The sequence below is a fragment of the Maniola jurtina genome, chromosome 25, assembly GCF_905333055.1.
Source record: "Maniola jurtina chromosome 25, ilManJurt1.1, whole genome shotgun sequence".
Classification (NCBI taxonomy): domain Eukaryota; kingdom Metazoa; phylum Arthropoda; class Insecta; order Lepidoptera; family Nymphalidae; genus Maniola; species Maniola jurtina.
In genome coordinates, this window is record NC_060053.1 from 8,293,035 (window position 1) to 8,314,879 (window position 21,845).

Sequence of the window (21,845 nt, forward strand, 5' to 3'; positions counted from 1 at the left end):
TATGCAACTTTTTATCATCGAAAATCGGGCTTAATCTAGTTATCTAGGAATACCAATAGGAAGTACTTAATCTTCAAGGATAAAAAATTAATCCCTCGTGTATATCAAGCGTAATTCGTCTCGTACTAATTTTTTACCCTCTCGCTGAGTCATCCACTCCCACTGGATGGCGTGTCGGTGACGCGGGCGACGCGTCCCTCCCGTCACATCCTATTTACATTTTAAGTAATTAAAAAGGAAACTTCGTTCTTGTACTTTCCTTGAGTAATCTCTTGCATAGGTACATGCCGCACATCTAACATCTTGCTGTGTTTCTTTACATGAAAATGGTTGGTGCATAGTTTGTAATTTCTAATACGCAGCGCTGTGAGTGTTCCCACACGCCCGCTCTATAGCGCCTAGTAGTAGTCTCTTCCTCTTTTACATAAGTACATCAAATATGTTTCTAATAAAATGGTTGTAGGTGCAAAAATTCGCTGTTCGAGAAATCGTTAGAATTAAACATTAAAGAATTAATTAATGGAGCAAAAGATTGTTTGCTATATTAATTTATCTAGATGTTTGACATTTCTAATAAGCAGCGATGCGAGTGTTCTTGCTCGCGCGCTCTTTAGCGTCTAGCTCGGAACTAATTTTTTACCCTCTCGCTGAGTCATCCACTCCCACTGGATGGCGTGTCGGTGACGCGGGCGACGCGTCCCTCCCGTCACATCCTATTTACATTTTAAGTAATTAAAAAGGAAACTTCGTTGTTATATTTTCCTTGAGTAATCTCTTGCATAGGTACATCTTGTTGTTTCTTTACATGAAAATATTTCGTAAGTGCGAAAATTCACTGTTAGTGAAACCTAGCAACAGGTTGTTTGCTAGGTTGCTTGTCATTATCACACGTACCGATGCGAGTTTCTAGCTCGCGCGCTCTTTAGCGTGTAGCTCGGGTCCCGGGATAAACCGTCTCGAACTAATATTTTACTCTCTAGCTGAGTCACTCACTCTCATTGCCGGTGACGGTGACGCGGGTGAGGCGTCCACTCACTCCCGTCGCATTCTTTTATAAGGTAGCTAATTAAAGGCCAAGTGCGAGTCGGACTCGAACACTAAAGGTTCCTTACCATCTTTTACCGTGCCATATATCGTACAATTTTCAAATTTTACTTATTTATTGTCATAGCGGCAATAGACACAATCTGTGAAAATTTCCTCTGCACCAGGTACCTATTACGGTTCATGAGATACAGCCCGCTAACAGACAGACGGACGGACAGCGGAGGCTTAATAATAGGGTCCCATTGGTGGGCCCGTTTTTAACCGAAAAAGGAGGAGGTTCTCAATTCGTCGGAATCTTTTTTTTAGACATTAGCCGTTAAACCGTGAACTCAATGTTATTCACAATAAAATTTATTCGGAGTATCAAATAAAAAGCCCCCTTCTAAGTCCTATTATTGTGATGGGCAACCATACGGAATCCTAAACTTCGGATCATGTTTTGGCCGTATGCAATATTTAATTCTTTTTAACCCCCGACCCAAAAAGAGGGGTCTTATAAGTTTGACGTGTGTATCTGTCTATAGCATCGTAGGTCCTAAACTAATGAATCGATTATAATTAAGTTTTTTTTGTTTGAAAGGTGGCTTGATCGAGAGTGTTCTTAGCTATAATCCAAGAAAATCGGTTCAGCCGTTTGAAAGTTATCAGCTGTTTTCTAGTTACTGCAACCTTCACTTGTCGGGGGTGTTATAAATTTTTAATTTACACTTGTCACAGCTAAAACATCACAATAAACCGTGATAGTGGAGTGACATTAACAGGGCTCAGTTTTTACCCTTTGAGCTGTTCCCTAAAAATCTGTTAAAAGCACCTGTCGAGTGACCTGCAATCAGCATATTTAGTTCACTAAGTAACGACTCGCGAACGTTATCTGCCTTTACAGGCGCTGAAACCCCTGAGGGCGACCTCTCAGCCTTAAGCTACTAAATTAATGCCGCTGAAAATGTATTCGCCTTAAATAGCCTTAAATAAGGGACAGAAATTCTTTATGTAGAGAAATTAAAGCGTAAGGTACTGTTTCTGTATTTTTTTTTGGTTGCATACCTCAAAAAGAAAAAGGAACTCATATAGGATCACTTTGTTGTCTATCTGTCGTATCTGTAAAGAAAACCTATAGAGTACTTCCCGATGATCTAGAATCATGAAAGGCGGGTAGGTAGGTCTTTTAGCACAAGTAAAGGGAAAAATCCGAAAACCCTGAATTTGTGGGTGCATCACAAAAAAAATATGTTCATGAACAAACAAGACTATTTTCAATTTTCAAAGTAAGATAACTATACCAAGTGGGGTATCATATGCAAGAACTTTACCTGTATATTCTAAAACAGATTTTTATTTATTTTTATGCAGCAAAATGTCGGAAAAAATACCCGATTACGGAACCCTTGGAGCACGAGTCAGACTCGCACTGGCTTGCCGTTTTATTACAAGTTCCCTAACTGTCGTAAACAGCTGTTGTATAGATTCATCTATACATATAATAAAATTGTAGAAAAGTGGTGTCTGTACAATATATAAAATATATAAAAAAAAAGTAGCAGGGGTTGTTATTATATCGATGCCGAACCCGAAATTGTAATTAATTTTTTTTTGTCTGTTTGTCTGTTTGTCTGTGTGTTTGTGCACGCTAATATCAGAAACGGCTTATTCGATTTAGATACGGTTTTCACTAATATATTGTAGTAAGCTTCACTTAACACTTAGTGTTTATTTCATGTCAATCGGTTCATAAATAAAAAAGTTATGTCAATTTAAAGAATCACGCTGCCCGAAAAGTCACTATTCCACGCGAACGAAGTCGCGGGCACAGCTAGTTCAACAAATAAAAACTCGCATTTTTAACAAGGTACTATAATAATATTGTATACTTAACAACATTCCACGCAATATTGTTAAGTATACAATATTTTGAACAAAGTCACTGACCCGCAAGAAATATATAACATCGCGATAAAATTGTCCGGTAATTTATTACCGCGGTAATATTACAGTATTACTGGCGAGTCATTTACTACAATGCCCGTTTAAGCTTCACCTATTAAAATGTATTACGGTCGAAACAGAATCACCCTAGTTTATCAATGGCCTGGTGCCAAAGAGATTTACTTAGAAGGTAGAGCGGCTTTGGCAATATTTATATTACGAAACCAACAAATAAGCTTATTTGTCTATTTATTTAACAGCGTACACAGGATGCAAGTGAAATTTACAATTTTGTGTCAAAAGTCTGACATGAATTCAATTTATTTACTTTATACATTGTCCATAACATTCCTTTTCAAATGTAAATCAAACTATAAAGCTCGTTTTCCATAATTTAAGCATATTTTTGGGCGATATGCGCTTGTGTTACTAATTTTCAACGATAATTATATATTCAGTTGTTAGTGCGTTCATAGTATATTGTAACTATTATATAAATCGTGCCTAAAGATTATCTATGGTCAACAAATTGTATATAATAAGAAATGTCAAATAAAACCTACACTCCGCTGAAGAATACGTTCATTTTATTATCCTTCTCTTTAGCTGAAATTATTATTTGAGGACCTTCCAACCGGGTCCTTGGTGTTAGTTAAAGTAATTAACACTATTCCATAGTTTTCTATATAAATAGTTTGCTAAACTGCTTATTTGATGGTAAAACTGATTAAAAAGGAGGAAATAATTAAATTGTGTCTAAAATTAGTGAAATGCTCTATTAAGAAGTTTGGTAGCGGTAATGATATAATTCTAGTGTGTAGTTTGTAGTGTAGTGATAATTCTAGTGATACTTGAAAATTGACCCTTGTCCAAAAAGTAGCCAAATGGCAGTTTGTAAGTTGATTTGCAAACTTATAAAGGACTAGGGTTCCAAATGCGCCTTTGTAAAGAGCGCACAGACACACACAGAGACCGAATACACAAAAATTAGAACACAATGTACGTTGCAAAAAGAATATCACTCCGTTGGCACCTCGAGAGTTAACTTAGCCATAGATAGTAGTTGACAGACATAGACCTGTCAGAACGAGAGCGGTGAAGTGACGCGACGACGTTCCGGTTTACGTTACAAGTTTTTTATATTTTGTTGCTTTATCCTGTCTGTAACTAATTTATGCGGTTTAAATATCTTTGCCCAGCATCAATGTTTGTGCTAAATAATGATGATATCACTATTTTCGAAATTATGCAGCACCAATTTTATGCAGCTTATTTCGAAAATGATTTGACCTAGTAGTTAAAATAAATGATCTTCCAAATAAGCATTTTGATGATTTACAATAACTTTAAACTAACCCAATATTAGCCTAGTGTTTTGCTCGGGCAGAATTACTGAAAATCCTAAAAACCGGCCAAGTGCGAGTCAGACTGGCGCACTGAGGGTTCCGTATTTCATGATTCTAGGTCAACGGGAAGTACTTTATAGGTTTTCTTGACAGACACGACAGACGGATAGACAGACAGACAGATAGCAAAGTGACCCTATAATGTTTCCGTTTCACTTCTATTTGTGCTGTTTGTTGTGAAATGAAAGTATCTTTAAATTCAATATCGCAAATAATTTCATCCAAATGTACATTTCGTTAATAAACAAAACTATAAATAATGTATGTAATGAGAGCTTGGCAGCGTGCACGTAGGTATGACACAAATGATCCCGTTTAATTGGATGCCGTATCCAATTACATTGTATTTCATGAATCAGGACCAAGTCCTGTACATAATTAATTGTGAAGCGTATCGCAATGAACCTATTTACTATAATAAGTCTGCTACTACTAGCACAAGCTTTACGCTTAGTTGGAGGGGAAAGGTGAGCATCAGTCATGATTAGCATGGCTAATATTTTTAGAAAAAATGGCTAAGCGCGAGTCAGTCTCGCGGACCGAGGGTTCCGTACTCGGGTATTTTGGATTTTGCACGATAAATCAGAAACTATTGTGCATAATAATAAATAAAAATCTGTTTTAGAATGTACAGATAAACTCCTTTCGTATGATATCCCACTTGGTATGGTTATCTTACTTTGAAAATTGAAAATAATAATCATTTGATCATGAAGACATTTTTTTTTGTGATGTAACCACAAATTCACGTTTTTCAGATTTTTTCCTTTGCTTGTGCTATAAGACCTGCCTGCCTGCTAAATTTCATGATTCTAGGTCAATGGGAAATACCCTATAGGTTTTCTTTACAGACGGACAGACAGATAGACAACAAAGTGAGCTTATTTGGGTTCCGTTTTAAAACCGGTTACTTTGAAAACCAGTGTTGCCAGTGATGATTTATATGTATCCGAAATATGGTCGCTAACTATGGAACCTCATAAGAAAACTTAGTCACTTAGGGGATGGAAAGAGCTGCTTGAAGTTTCTCTATCTAATCAAATTAGAGAGAGGATGGAAATGAGGACCAATTTAAATATTTCCTGACCTGTTTGCATGTGGATATGTCACAGGTATATTGTCAAAGCCGTGATATTACAATCATACTAGTGATATCACACTTCACACTTCACACTAATATTATAAAGGCGAAAGATTGTGTGAGAAAGAAACGGATTTGGCTGAAATTTGAATGGAGATCGATAATATCCAGGATTAGCACTTAGGCTACTTTTTTTCCCGGAAAATCAAAGAGTTCCCACGGGATTTCGAAAAACCTAAATCCACGCGGACGAAGTCCCGGGCATCATCTAGTTATAATTAAACGGAAGATTGTCAATCGACTTCATTTCTTACAATTTAACGGTCTGGTTTTAGTGTAATTATAATGTCACGGGGACATTGAAGTGATATTGTGAGGCAATGATATTTTGACTAATTCACTGGTCGTTAGATTATGATGCCGCATCTGATTGGTCCGTTTCCGAAGTTGAAAACGATGATAAAAAAAGAACTGACCAATCAGAACACTTGACATCTTTCACTGCCAACCACTCATAATATACCTACATTTTTTTATAATGTCACTATAATGACCCCGTGACATTACAACCAGGCCGATAAATTGTAAGAAATGAAGTCAATTGGCAATCTACCGTTTAATTATAATATCACTAGTGAGATTGTAATATCACGGCTTTGACCTGCGACAGATACACCTTATCGAACCGATTCAAAGTGGCACCCTGTATAAACTAGAGGGTGTTTGTTAATCAAAGTAAGTAATAGGTCGTGTGGAGACACGAGCGGTGAGTGAGGCGACCGCAAGAGTCCCTAAAGCTTAGGTCAAAGTCTCCAGGCTGTGAGGTTTTCATTAATTAATGGTTTAAGGACAACTCTCAGGCATGCAGGTTTCCTCACGATGTTTTCCTTCAACGTTAAAGCATACAGTACTTGCCTATGTCAAAACTAAATTCTTTATTAGTGTTTATTAGAGCGTCTTTCAAAATACGGAAAGTTCGCGTGCTTCGATTAGTTTTTTAAGTGTAACAATAATAACCATAAATTATGGATGAAACTAAAAAAAAATGCCAAGTGCAGTCAGACTCGCGCACTGAGGGTTCCGTACTCGGGTATTTATTCCGTCATTTTGCATGGTAAAGTTTGGAGTTTTTCTACGTGTTCAAATCAGAAATGAGGAGATGCGTAAGAGAACCAGAGTAACTGACGATTGAAGTTCTGAAGCTGTAGTAGCAATGGGCAGGGCAATAGTTCGAAAAACATAGCTCAATTGGTTAAAAAATTAAAATTTTGCAATTTGGGTTTCTCTTTAAAGTAGACCTACACTTGACAGACACGACGGACGGACGGACAGACAGACAGACAACAAAGTGATCCTATAAGGGTTCCGTTTTCTCTTTTGAGGTACGGAACCCTAAAAAGAAAAGATTTTCTCGCTGACTCCCAAGCGAATCGGAATGGGTCAGTCAGTTTATTCAACTGGTTGGGGAGGTCAGAGGGTAGTTGTAATTCTACGCTCGTCGCGCGTTCATCTGGTGTTCTGTGACAGCGGTAACTCAGCGCCGCGCCGCGAGTTATAAGACGCGCGGGACAGGCGGGACAGCTTTACGGGACGCTCTAATGCTGGGCGAACGTTTAACTGACAGAGATTCGCTCGTTTAGTTAGTTTTATTCAGTAACATAATCATTTATTAACCCCCGACCCAAAAAGAGGGGTGTTATAAGTTTGACGTGTGTCTGTGGCATCGTAGCTCCTAAAGTAATAAACCGATTTTAATTTAGTTTTTTTAGCCAGGTATATTATTTTAGCTATTAGCTAGCGAAGTAGCTTGCGTCCTTGTAATCGAAATAAGCAAATTTTATCCCGGAAAATTAAACAGTTCCCACGGGATCCTTAAAAACCTAAATCCACGCGGACGAAATCGCGGGCATCTTTCTAGATCATAATCAGCATGTTCGACCATAATCGTTAGGTATACATATTACCTATAATGATATGTCAATTAATATTAATTTTTTACCAAGATGACCTGCCGATGTTTTCTTTCACCGTTAAAGCAAGAGATGTTTAACCAAAACCTCCCAAATAGGAACCACGACTCCGAAGTTAATGGCCATAGTTTTACCCTTTACAAACACAGGCTACTGTATATACCTACCTATATTTTTTCCCGAAAAACCAAAGCGTTTCTACGGAATTTCTAAAAATCTATATCCAAGTGGGTGGGTTCCAAGTGAAACGCAGGCATTCTAGTGTAGTGATAATCAGTATATTACGAGTACATCATATAACGCGGACACTTAACCCATATATTAATATTCCCTTAGACGTCGTATGTAAGTTACATTCTTAAGTGTCCTACACAACACTTAGGACTCGCTCTCATTATAAGAAACTAGGTGACGCCCGCGACTTCGTTCGCGTGGATATAGGTTTTTAACGATCCGGTGGGAATTCATTGATTTTCCGGGGTATAAAGTAGCCTATGTGTTAATCTATCTCCATTCCAAATTTCAGCCAAATCCGTCCAGTAGTTTTCCAACCTCCAGCCCGCTGGACCGATGATCTGAAGAAGGTGGCGGGAAGCGGGTGGATGAGGAAGGCGGAGGACCGTGTTTGGTGGCGCGCTTTTGGAAATACCTTTGTCCAGCTGTGGACGCATACAGGCCGATTTATTGGATCGGACTGGAAACATCTAAGAAAACCTGCATTCCTGTTATAACTAGGGACTAGAGTCAAACCCACGATTATTCAATACCCGTAACAAGAACACAGGCATTCTAACCACTAAGCCACAGCGGCTTTTAGATACTTAAATGCTATAAATTTCAAGTAACACCTACCAGAGTCTGTTAGGTAATTCAGGTCTTAAATACGATCTAGGACACTGCAAAAGGCTTTAAAATTTTAGAATTCACTCCGTAGAATTTATGGACTTGGAAAAGGTGGTAGAAAGAACTAAGTAACCTTCTTTGCTCTCTCGACTTTGTTGAGTTGAATAGGTACTTAGATAAAACTGTAAGAATAAAAATCAATTGTTGTAAACTTAATCCATAGCCATACTAATATTATAAATGCGAAAGTGTGTCTGTTTGTCTGTCTGTCTGCTACCTTTTCGCGGCCAAACAGTTAAACCGATTCTGATGAAATTTGGTACACGGTTAGCTTATATCCCGGGGACGGACATAGGCTACTTTCATCCCGGAAAATCAAAGAGTTCCCACGGGATCTTTAAAAACCTAAATCCACGCGGACGAAGTCGCGGGCATCCTCTAGTTTACCATAAAACTTTATTATTTTCACTGAGGAATATAAAATATTGAAAATGGTAAACAATGGTAATGGTATGGAATATGGAATGGAATGGTGAAACAATTTTAATTGTTGATAAAACTAACCATCTAGATCTTAAATTAATTGCTGAACAACGGGTATAACATTATATAACGCTTCTAATAAAGTAATTCATATTAATATTATTCTCTACACAATCAGATTTTTTACGAATGTAAAGTAACAATTTAGTTTTACAGTGGACTAAAGTGGCTTGTTTGATAAAAGATTGATTAACACCTCTATTTAAAATTACAGAACACTAATTTAAAAAAAATTCAAAAAAAAAAAAAAACAACACATTAAACTGCATAAAATCCCCCATTTTGATTTTTTAAGAGGGCTCTCTCCGTCACTCGTTTCATACCATTTCATACAATCGTAGTTCCAATTTCATTTAAATATTAAGCAACCAAAGTCCATGAAATTTTGTAGACATATTCTAGAAACTAATATCTATGTCTGTGGTTTTCCAGATTTCTGTTAAAATATTCGGTTTCAAAGTTACGCGGTCTTAAAATTTTCATACAAATCTTTGAGCCCCTGTAATTTTAAAACTACATATTTTTAGAAAAATCTAAAACACCACAGACACAGATATTAGTTTCTAGAATATATCTGCAAAATTTCATGGACTTTGGTTGCTTAATATTCAAATGAAATTGGAACTACGATTGTATGAAATGGTATGAAACGAGTGACGGAGAGAGCCCTGTTAAGAATATTTTTATTCAGTGACACTCGCGCCATCGAGACTAATCTTATAACGTAACATTTATCAAAACCGTTGAGTAGGTAGTTAGTTACAAGCGTGCAAGGGAACGGACATACATACTAACATACAATTGAACATAACCCTCATTTGGACGTATTCACCGCTGTCGAGTAAAACTCACGAAAAGCATTTTGAAACTAAATAATTCGATTAACATATCTTGTGTTTAGGTTTGTATTCAAAGAATATTATTGTAACGTCAACAAAATACGTTTTAACTGAGTTCTTGTATTGTAACAATTTTCATCAGGCCAGTATTTATTTTTGCGGCCAAAAAGGGTTCCGTGGAGTGACATCCCCGTGGATTTATGTTCTCAGTGGCCTAGTTGTAAATCCTTGTCGGATCCTGCTCTCTTGATATTACTTTATTTATACAGTTTTTGCTGTATAAATCAAACTTTCTAATTAACAATTTTCGGAACTGTGGTCCCAGTACCTTTGTTTAGTAATTATTCTTTAAAAAATTATGTTATTTAAAATAATTATTACTTCGTCCGCGTGGATTTGAAATTACAGCTTTCTAGTAGGTACTAATTACTAATAGCCTTTGAACTACGCCGCAGTAAGACGAACAGACAGACGGACGTGACATTACTATAAGGGTTCCTTGTTTACTAAAGAACCTTAAAAAGTTAAGAATCATAAGCACCCAGGCTTCCGCTTTTAATTATACCCTATTTCCGTTGAAAAAGCTCTCGAATTCTGTACTGACTATAACAACAATGGCAGCAAGTAGGTATCATTTTGTTTCTACAAAATATAGGTCAGATACAAAAATTAGCGGGCAAGAGTACAAAAACGGGGAGAAATAAGAAAACCATTGTTTCTTGTAAGATAATACCGACTTAAACGTGTTCTGAATTTATAATGGCGCTCTGAGTATTTTTCTCGGATGCAAATGGAGATTAGGCTCTTAACGGCTTTAATGAAGTTAGGGCCTTAATCGAAAGGAAATTGTATGAAAATTGCTAATAATCTTTTATACATTTTCTTTCGTTTTGCTTGTATCCTTTAGAAATGAAGGTAGGTATGTCCGAAATTCACACGTCCTAGTTCTATATTTTAGGTAACAAGCAATGACTACTTATATTAAAAGCTTAAAATTAAAATAAAATAAAAAACCGACTTCCAAAACCACTACAAAGTAAAAAATAATTTTTGTTTCGACACCTTATAAAAGAAACTAGAAATCTAAGCCTGAAGCTCACCCGGCTTCATACATACATAACATACACGAGTAGAAACAAAGATTAATTATTTTACTTTGTTTTGTAGTCGGATTTTTAAATATTTTTTTTTATTTCTACACTTAGACTATAGGTAAGTAACTTGAAATATTTTTATCAAAATTTGAAATATATGCTTTTTTGTAGTTGTAACAAATTTCTATAACCACACTGAGGTACTAAAATAGTAAAATTTTTGCTCTTACACCCTTATAGCAAAATGCTTTTATCAGACAGAACTGTTTGAACTTTATTATGGGTCCCTTGGTTTATTAGGTAAGCGTAAAAATCATCGCGCTAAAAAGTATTTCAATAGGTAACATTTCATACAAAAGCCTCAAAATCACCAATGTATAATTCCGCACGAATTCCGCAACTTATTTCGCCCCCATTATCGTAATGTAGGTAGGTAAGTACCTACCTACAGTCGCCCGCGGAAATCGCGAAGCAAAATTGGGTAGTCATTTTATAAATTGCATTTGACCTCCGTAGGATATTAAATTTGTGAATATTTCCCGCTTTCATGTTAATATCAAGAATATTTCAAATTATTTAAATATGCCCCCCTCCATAAGTAATCTCGGGCAATATTACGGGTGATTTATTTTTATATGCAGTAATTTCTTTCCGTCGTTTTGAATTATTATGGGTGGAATTTTGTACTGTGCCGTATTGCCAAGCAAGTATTGAGCTTTTATACGAAAGGAAAAGTTCTATTTCTAAACTAGCTGATGCCCGCGACTTCGTTTGCGTGGATATAGGTTTTGTAAAAATCCCGTAGAGACTCTTTCATTTTCCGGGTTGAAAAGTAGCCTATGTGTTTATCCTGAGTATAATCCATCCCCATCTCCATTCTTTTCAACCAAATCTGTCCAGTAGTTTTAGCGTGAAAGAGTTACAAACAAACACACATACACACATGCATACACAAAAACTTTCGTCTTTAGTGATATCGGCAGGTATTTTTTTTTTCATTCTGATACAAGGTTAGCCCTTGACTGCAATGTCACCTTATCAGTGATGATGCAGTCTAAGATGGAAGCGGGCTAACCTGGAAGGGGTATGGCAGTTTTCATTAAATCCATATCCCTATGGTTTCTACTCGGCATCGGAACGATAAAACGCTTGGTAGCACGGTAGGATAGTAACTAGCCAAGGCCGAAGCCTCCCAGCAGGCCAGACCAGAGATTTAGAAATTATAAAATTCTGCCAGGAATCGAACATTTCGTCAAACTAGGTTAAACGGATGGACCGTGAAAATCTAGCAGACAGACAGACAGACAAACTCTCGCATTTATAATGGATTTTAATAGAACAAGTGTTAGCTTGGCAATTTGAACTTTATCATTGCCAGAGCTTCCGAAACTTCGCAGCACCCGCTAGTACGTAATTATGACAAATTCTGTATTTTGTCAACACATATGAAATAATGTAATCATAAGGCGGGGCTTCCCAAAGTTTTCCCTACGCGTCTGCTAACATAATACTGTCAGAACTTAGCAACTTTGAACACAATGTCAGAAGTTTACTCCAAATTATACTGTATGTGTGTTCACAGAGAAACTAGTTTGCTTTGATAGGAGTTTAACTTTGAAATAGTTTATAGTTATGTAAAGTTTGTCTGACGATCTCTGTGATAATATATCTAGTGGTGCGTATGTTGTCTCCTTAGCGACATATTCTAGGTTCAAACATATGGGCATTAATTGTGTTTGTTTGATAAAAAGATGAACAGCACTACCCGACTACTACCCGTCCACTACTATGCCTATAGGCAAAGTATAAAATTGTTTTTCCGTCGCTCGGTGTATTTTAACATTATAACAAATGGAAAAAAATTCACTCGATACAATAGCAAAAATCATTTTTGAATACCCCTTCTTTTCTGGATCTAATATCCGTCAGGTCTATTATTTTCGTACAAAATGTAGCCTATAGACCATAGGAAGGAATCGATTGACACCTCATTCATCATAATCGGCTCAGCAGTGTAGGCGCTACGATGGAACATACATAAATACAAACCTACATACATAAATATAGGCCTTCCTTTTGGCTTTGCCGTATTCGGCTAAAGATAGCGAGTAAACGAGCAAGCGGGTCATCTGATGGTAAGTGATTACCTCCGCCCATGAACATTTGCAGCGCCAGAGGAACCGCGCGTTGTTTATCTACGCATTTATTTATTACCCGACTTATCTGCCTACTCTGCCTACTGATTTACTAATATTATTTTTAATCCATTGAAGATTTTCTGTGAAATGTTATTCTGATATCACTCAATGAAGCAGCAATGTAAAGCCAACCAATATCAAATGAGTTCGGTGGCTATCATTCAGTTAGACACTGCGTGAGCGAATCACCCCGCTGGAATAGTTGGTATGATTTCTTGTCATTCGGATCCCGATTTTGAAAGTCGACCGTATTAACGCCCAACCCAAAAAGAGGGGCGTTATAAGTTTGATGTGTGTATCTGTGTATTTATCTGTGGCACCGTAGCTCCTAAACGAATGAACCGATTTCGATTTAGTTGCTTTTATTATTCGAGTATTTTTCGATCACATGGACTCCTAAACGCTAGTCAGTGTTTCTGCCAATCAGCTTTAGCGCCGTTGTGACGTCGGCTTAAAAGCTTTGGGGATTTTTTCGCTACTGTATAGGTACTGCTTTGTATCGAACGACAGACAATAGAATTGAATAAACAAAAAACCGGCCAAGTGCGAGTCAGACTCGCGCACCGAGGGTTCCGTACTCGGCTTTTTTTTAGGGATGTTATGGATATATAATTTCGGATCCGGATATGGATAGAATATTGGTAAAAAATAATATCGGTTTCGGTTACGGTTATGGATATTAAATTATTTCGGATTATCCAATAGTTTCGGTTACGGATATTAATTTTTTAAGGAACTGTAAAATGTGAACTGATGAAGGTGTCGCATTCCAGCGGAGTGCACAGTTAATTCGTACGAGTGTAGTATTTAGTTAGACTCCGCCCTATCCGAAACTATCCAAAACTTTTATTACGGATTCAGTTACGGTTACGGATATTTTTTTATTTCGGATATCCGATAGTTTCGGTCACGGATATGGATATCCATAACAACACTACTTTTTTTCGACATTTTGTACGATAAATCAAAAACTATTATGCATAAAAATAAATAACAGTATTTTATTTAATTAGCAGTTGAATAAACAGTTTTAAATAAAAAATCGGTATAGAATACAAAAAAACAGCAAGTTTCCGCCAACAACAGATATGATTAATGACGCGCTATAAGTTTCCACATTATCTATTATGCGTCAACAAAGCTTCCCCTCCTGATTGATTCCCCGCCCCTAATCACACCGCTACTATTTGCGCTTTTTGCTACGTATCTTTCACCCGATTAAGGGAGCGCGTAGTGATTAACAGTTAAAATTTTTACAGAGTTAGGCTTCTGTACCTCAAAAGGAGAAATACTCTCTCAGCTGCGGCGATCTACCAGCCGACGACAGCCAGCACCAATATCAGAAGCCTAGTCATGTCTGTCTGTCACTGTCACACCATCACTCTCACTGACGCACTACGCCTGCGCCTCACTGGATCACTTGATACTTAACCTGATGGATCACTTGATACTTAACCTGATTCACTTGGTCACGTGACCTGAGAAATATACCTACAGCGGTGCGCCTCTTTGTCACCTCAAGAGATAGAGAGAGAGAAGGAGGAGATGAAGGACACGAGTCTACGCATTAGAAAGAGACACATTTATTATATATTAGGCCGCAACGCTGTGCTAGCTAAATTGCACTTTATTGCGTGATAATATCGTTTAGATACTGGAATGGCGACCTAGCACCGTAAAACGCAGCATTGGAAGACTCACAGACGACATAAATCGAGTCGGAGGGTGATGTTGGATGGTTGCGGCACAAGACTATGGTGTGTAGAAGTCCCTTCAAGAGACCTATGTCCAGCAGGAGTCGCTTATCCAGTTTTAATTAAAAAAAACTGTAATCCTGTACCTCTCTCAGCTGCGGCGATCTGCCAGCCGACGACAGCCAGCACCAGTGTCAGAAGCCTCGCCATGTCTGTCTGTCACTGTCACACCATCACCCTCACTGACGCACTATTGTGACACTGCCCGCGGCGCACTGGATCACTGGATCACTTGACACTTTACTGCATCACGTCACTCATGTTTGGCGGGATCTGTGAAAAGAAAATAGACATACTTTAGAGTTTTTCTTTCTTTCTTTGTATTTTAATTTCGTATTTGATTTTAATTAATCTTAATTATTAAGATTTGTATGGGAAGGCACTTGCCCCTATAATACGGGCTGTCCTGGTTTAGGGGCCAGGACTCTGTGAAACTCGCATGTAAATTTGATTAATAAATTTTCATTTCATTTCATTTCTAATCGTCAATAGAACCTATTATGTAAGTTCTTACAGGGAAGAAATAAAAATGTATTGTATGCTATATGTTATGTATATTGTATATCAAATCTTTGATAAGAGCAACCGCTGAGTTTCTTGCTGGTTCATCTCGGTAGGAAAGGCATTCCGAACCAGTGGTAGATGCTTTTGACGATTCAAAAGTACTTGTAAAAGTCTAATTGAATAAAAATATTTTGAATTTGAATTTGAATTATGGTTATAATTAATGTACCTTTTATTACTAAGCTATAACACTGATCTCGATTGATTTTTCCAGTGAGGAGTTCCATCCTCTATCTACGAAACCATTCATCGAATCTCTATCAATCTAACATGGGATGTGCACAGACAGACAAAAATTCCAAACCAGTAAATTAAAATAATTTAAAAAAAAACCATTAGGTATACTACTTTTTTTTTCATAATTTTATATTTGGCACTATCAAGTCGAATCTAATAACGTTAGTTTAGGAGATACAAACGAACACGTAAACAAACATAACTCATAGCCCTGTTGTTACGTGCGTCTGGTATAAATATAAAATGTTTAGGTATCACAAACACCGGAACCACGTAGGTCGATGTATATTTTCCGATACAACGAGACGCACGCTAAAAATGTGTTTAGTGAAGAATGCTCGTCGGTTTGCGCACGCAAATAGACCGGTTGCTAATGCCACTGTTCAACAACCGTACAGTTGAGCGATGAATTTGCTCGTAAGCTATGCCACCGCTACAAAGGTTTATGTATATTTCCCGTTACAACTATGGTACGCGACAGGTTGAGGGTTCCAAACGCGCCCAAGTCTAAGAAGAGCCCACAACAAACTCAGCCGGGTATTCTTTTTTTGACGTGACAACGTCTTATAATTCGATAGAGCCGGCTGCACGCACGAAAAAACATGACTCATGCGGCGTTACCTCGCTCTGAGGCGTTCCATGTAAGGCTTGAAGTGCAAGCGAGAGCGCGGAACGAGCGACAAAGAAGCACAATCGGCCTTTGTTGTCACGTTCAACTATCGTCAGTAAACCGACTTTACAGACAACCAATTTTTTTATTATCACCAGTAGGGTAATATTGTGTGTTCTAGCTCAAGTCTCTAGATGACGCGGCGCGCCAGCGCGCGCCGGATCTATAAGACTTAAGCTAGAACACACAATATTTTCACAATAGATATCAGTTACAAGAGAATGATCAGGTTATTGTTACTAACTCATGTAGAAAGATGATTCAATGGTTGATTTAGCACATTCTTAAGTGATGCAACTAGTTACGATACTGAGTTGGAATATTTTATAGAAATTCTATTCTTAAGCATCGATTAGATTATTTAGAATAATTTATATTTTGTACTGGAACCCTTAAGAACCTACCTAATGCAATTAATGTAGCATCTCAAATTTATGTTAAGCGGAGGTTCAGTTTAAGATGGGAGCATGTTAAAGCGGAACAGGTATGTCAGTTTATTAATATAAGTAATTAGTAACCACACTCCTTTATCGTAAAGTAAAAATTCAAGTGTTGCGGTATAAAGGTTCAAACACGATCGTTCAATTATTCAATCATTCATTTATTCATTTATTCAAGTATTCAACTCATGGTAAGTGGTGTGTCAGTTTAAGATGGAAGCATACTAAACCAGAACAGGTACGTTTGTCAGTTTATTAATATAAGTATAATTAGTGACCACACTCCCTTACCGAACATTCAAGTGTTGCGGTATAAAGGTTCAAAGACAATCGATCAATCATTCAATCATTCATTCATTCATTTATTCGAGTATTCAACTCATGGTAAGTGGTGTGTCAGTTTAAGATGGAAGCATACTAAACCGGAACAGGTACGTTTGTCAGTTTATTAATATAAGTATAGTTAGTAACCACACTCTCTTATCGAAAATTCAAGTGTTGCGGTATAAAGGTTCAAAGACGATCGTTCAATCATTCATTCATTCATTTATTCAAGTATTCAAAACATGGTAAGTGGTGTGTCAGTTTAGGATGGAAAGCATGCTATGCCGGAACAGGTAAGTATGTCGGTATATAAGTATCAATAATAATAATAATTACTAACCACACTCTTATAATAGAAGGTTAAAATTCAAGTGTTGTAGTATTAAGGTTCATCCAATTCATTCATTCATTCTAGTGTTATGGTATCCCACTAAAGCAAGTGTCCGAGTCAGAGGTGCATGCCCGGGATCGAACCCCTGCCCGACTTATAACCGGAGGCAGCGGACGTCTTAATCACTATGCTATCATGACTCATAGAGTAGATCGAGTTCGGTTGATAGACCTACTATTCCATAAAATACTTACATTAACACCTTTCTACCTAACTATTTTTGCCGATAAAATCATATTTCATATAAGTAAGTATAAGTACTTTTTATTCTCTAAATGGGCGATAATTTTTATAAAATTATTATTAATCGATCCGCTTTTGGTAAGTAACTAATGAAATATTATATTGTATTTTGGCATTACACTATTTCAACTGCTGTAAACATTACCTACATAGTGCATAATATGCATACTTATCTAATGTAGAAATACAGAACAGACGCCATAAGTGTTAAAAAATAATATCAAAGTAGGTATAGTCGGGATACATCATGTGTTAACTAAAAGTGATTCTTTTTCGGTGTCTAATGACTCGTATTGCAGGATTGCATATTTGCAGTTTGCTTCCTAATAGGGAATCCTAAACATGCATGCGGCATCTTATGTATGTGTGTAATAATGAGATCTTTGAATGTCATTCTAATTACTTTTATGTTTAAGAGTCATTATTCTATGCAAATACTATGAACTTTTGACTTTATTGATTGACTATTAGAAGAACCTAAATTCTGTAAGCACTGTTTTCACTACGCATTTCTTTTGTGAGCACTTCAACGAGCAAACGTTTACTTAATTCACTTAAAAAATCATTTTTTAAATTTCAAAAAGCAGTTGTTTAGCTTCAGTATGTATGTATTTTTTTTATTTTTATTTTTTTATTTTTTACATATTTTAATGAAAGAGTTGTTGCATCTACAGAGAAATAATATTTTTTTTTAATATTAACTTCTTACCTAATAGTATTTTAAAAAGTTACATTAAGTACATACATGTTTAAATTTCATTTCACCAAAAAATCTTTAATTGTTTCAGAACTAGATAATAGTATGATGTAACAACATTAAAAAAATGTTTTTTCTATAACAGGGCTTCGAACTTTAGTAATAATCCTTTTAATTCGGATGACGAATTACCTATAACTTCAAATTCAACTTCAAAGAGTAAATCACTCAATAAATTGAAGAAATCAAAAAAGCGGCAGTCAGATTCAGAATCTGAACCGGAACCACCTGTAAAGCGTAAGAAAGCGCTTCAAAAAAAGCCTGTCAAGGCTGCACGTCCTTCATGGGAGTCTGAGGTGAGTTATTACACTTTATTTTTACTGTAAATATAATATTATTACAATTGTTTTCAAGAAATATTAGAATTCTGACTGAATATAAGCATCAACTAAACCCTTTAAGAAGATATTAATGGTTTTTTTTACATCATTATATTTAATTATTTAATTATTAGTTAATATTAGCTTAGCACGTTTGAATATGGAGCCTAAGGTCTCAAGTTCGATTCTTGAGCTGGATCAAATAAATTGTTAGCTTTAGGGAAGGTTTCGCAACTCAACTCTGGGGTTGTTGAATTTATTGATGGAAACCTATAAACAGTTTATTAATAAACATTTTACTAACTGAGTTAATATTTTTTAATAACTAAAAATATTATTTTTGTCTTTTCAGTACGAAGAAGAAGTGGTGCAAAAGCTTGAACCACTTAAAAATTTTATCACCAAGAAAATAGCATCAGGGTATTCTACACAGCGAAAACCAGAGAAATTAATAACGGAAGGCGATTATTACTTAGAACTCCGCATCTATAACGCTGCTGAAGCATCAAAGATAAGCCCGGGTAATCGATGGCGTCACGCCCTTTTTACTTATAAGTCATGTATGGATACCAACTCAGAAATTTGGCAGGCAACGAATCGCTTGGTCGCTGCTGCTAAGGAAGATTTTAAAGGGGTTAAACCTACACTATACCCAGCATGAAAATTTTAACTGCATTTTACTAACTTCAAATAATAAGTACTCTTACTTAGTATAATCTCATAATGACTTTTTGTGATATTTGTAATATAACAGTGCCAAAATACTTTTCACACAAGAAAAGTTATATTCATAAGTCTAATTGTTTACTTCGCACAGAATTCGATAATGTTCAAATAATTGGAACTGCTTTTAAGAACAGAATACTAAGCTATCGTGTATGTCCATCAAAAAAATTTTTGTTACCTGAGCAATTTTTATCTGAAGTTGTAAATACGATATGTAATTTAGTAAAAAGAAGTCTTGAGAAACATAATGCTCTTAAAATAAATTTTGAATTATTTGCGACTTTTACTTTGCCAAAAAATAATGAAAAATCTTTGAAGTCGTTTAATACTAAATATGTACAAATTTTTCAATCCACAAACATAAAAAATATATATTTAGAGTGTGTAAAAAGCCTGCTTAACAAATTATCAGAGTTTGAACATTCAGAATCAGGCTGGTCTTTTGACTCTTTGAATAATTTAGAAGTAAACATTAATAAATACAATCCTTTAAGGACAGGCTCCTATATTCCACTACCAATAAAAATTCTGAAAACTAGATCTTGTGTAAATATTAAAAATAGTGATGATAAGTGTTTTCTGTGGAGTATATTAGCACATATGTATCCCACCAATAAAAACTTTAATAGAGTATCTTCATATCCTCATTATTCAAAAGTTTTAAAAATAGATGGTATGTCGTTTCCACCATCTTTTGAGGATATCACATTATTTGAAAAAAATAATTCTGACATAAGTGTTAATATATACAGTTTAGAAAAAAATGGTGATATTAACGGACCTCTGTACAAAACCAGCAAGCGTAAACTTGTTCATGTTAATTTGCTTTACATTACTAAAAACAATAAAAGACATTTTTGTTTGATAAGAAACTTTGAACGGTTGGTTCATAGTCAACTTACTAAAAATAAGTCTAAAATTTTTTTATGTGAGGAGTGCTTCATTTATTTCAATTCAGAAGAAAAATTATGCAAACATAATTGTGCTAGAATTAAAACTGTTCTTCCAGAGAAAAATAGTAAATTATATTTTGATAATTATGAAAGAACTCAAAGAATACCAATTGTGATTTATGGTGATTTTGAAAGTTTATTAAGAGAATATTCTGATAAAAGTAAATCTGGGCATACTGAAACCATACAGGTTCATGAAGCCACATCTTTCGCGTACTATATTTGTTGTGAATCTAAACCTGAACTTAATGAACTAGTTTCATACATAGGAGCTAACTGTGCTCAAAAATTTGTAGAAACAATTTCAAATGATGTCAAACGATTACATGCAATTTTGTTAGAAAATAATCCCATGAAACTACTTACTGAAACTGAAAAGAAATGTTTTCATAATGCAAAAGTTTGCTGTATATGTAAACAAAAATTTACATCCACAGATAAAATTGTGGCAGATCATGATCATTTTACAGGGGAATATAGAGGCGCGGCTCACAACATTTGCAAGTTGAGTGCAAAGAAATGTCCTTTTATACCTATTATATTTCATAATTTAAGTAATTACGATTGCCATCTTTTTATTAAAGAGTTAGCGAGTATTAACGGTCGTATAAATATTATTCCGAAAAATAAAGAAAAATACATATCGTTCACAAAATTTATATCAGTTGATTCAAAAACTGCTGCTCAACTGAAATTCATCGATTCTTTTAATTTTCTCAGTTGTAGCTTAGATAAATTAGCTAGATCTTTACATCAAGACGACTTCGTAAACTTGCGTAGGTATTACAGTGATCAGTATTTATTTGATTTGATTTGCAGAAAGGGTGTGTACTGCTATGATTATATAGACTCTTTAAAACGTTACGATGAAACTGAGTTACCAAAACGAAAACATTTTTTTAATAAACTTACTTCAGAACTTATTTCGGAAGAAGATTATAAACATGCATTGAAAGTTTGGAAAACTTTTAAAATAAAAAATTTAGGCGAATATACAGATTTATATTTAAAATGTGATGTACTATTACTAGCAGATAGTTTTGAAAAATTCAGGAAAATTAGCTTAGCAACCTATTGCTTAGATCCGTGCTATTATGTTTCTTCACCTTCTTTAAGTTGGGATGCAATGCTTTTGCATACCAATGTAAAATTAGACCTTATAACTGATGTGGAGATGTATCAAATGATTGAAAAAGGTATACGAGGTGGTCTAGCTCAGTGTTCATTAAGATATGCTAAAGCTAACAATAAATATATGTCTGACTATGATATCAACAAATCAAGTAGCTTTTTGGTATATTTAGACTGTGTGAACCTGTATGGTTATGCAATGATGATGAAACTTCCTACAAGTAATTTTAAATTTTTGAACAAAGACCAAATTGAGACTTTTGAAATTGATTCTATTACTGTTGACAGTAACATTGGGTATATACTTGAAGTAGATCTTAGTTATCCATCTGAAATACATGACGCTCACTCAGATTTACCATTTGCTGCTGAAAAATTTACACCTTTTGGT

The 21,845-nt window shown here is 35.7% G+C and overlaps 1 protein-coding gene across 11 annotated transcripts in view; it reads right to left on the reverse strand.

Annotated features, from left to right (window-relative positions):
• LOC123878122 (hemicentin-1) overlaps window positions 1–21,845 on the reverse strand; it is a 507,061-nt gene that overhangs the window by 434,364 nt on the left and 50,852 nt on the right. For all 11 annotated transcript variants that reach the window (XR_006798755.1, XR_006798757.1, XR_006798756.1 and 8 more), the window contains exon 2: window positions 14,785–14,971. Coding sequence is in view for 8 of the 11 variants with exons in the window: in XM_045925206.1 (XP_045781162.1) it covers window positions 14,785–14,848 (64 nt within the window). In the remaining 3 variants the exon portion in view is untranslated. The remainder of the gene's footprint in view (window positions 1–14,784; window positions 14,972–21,845) is intronic.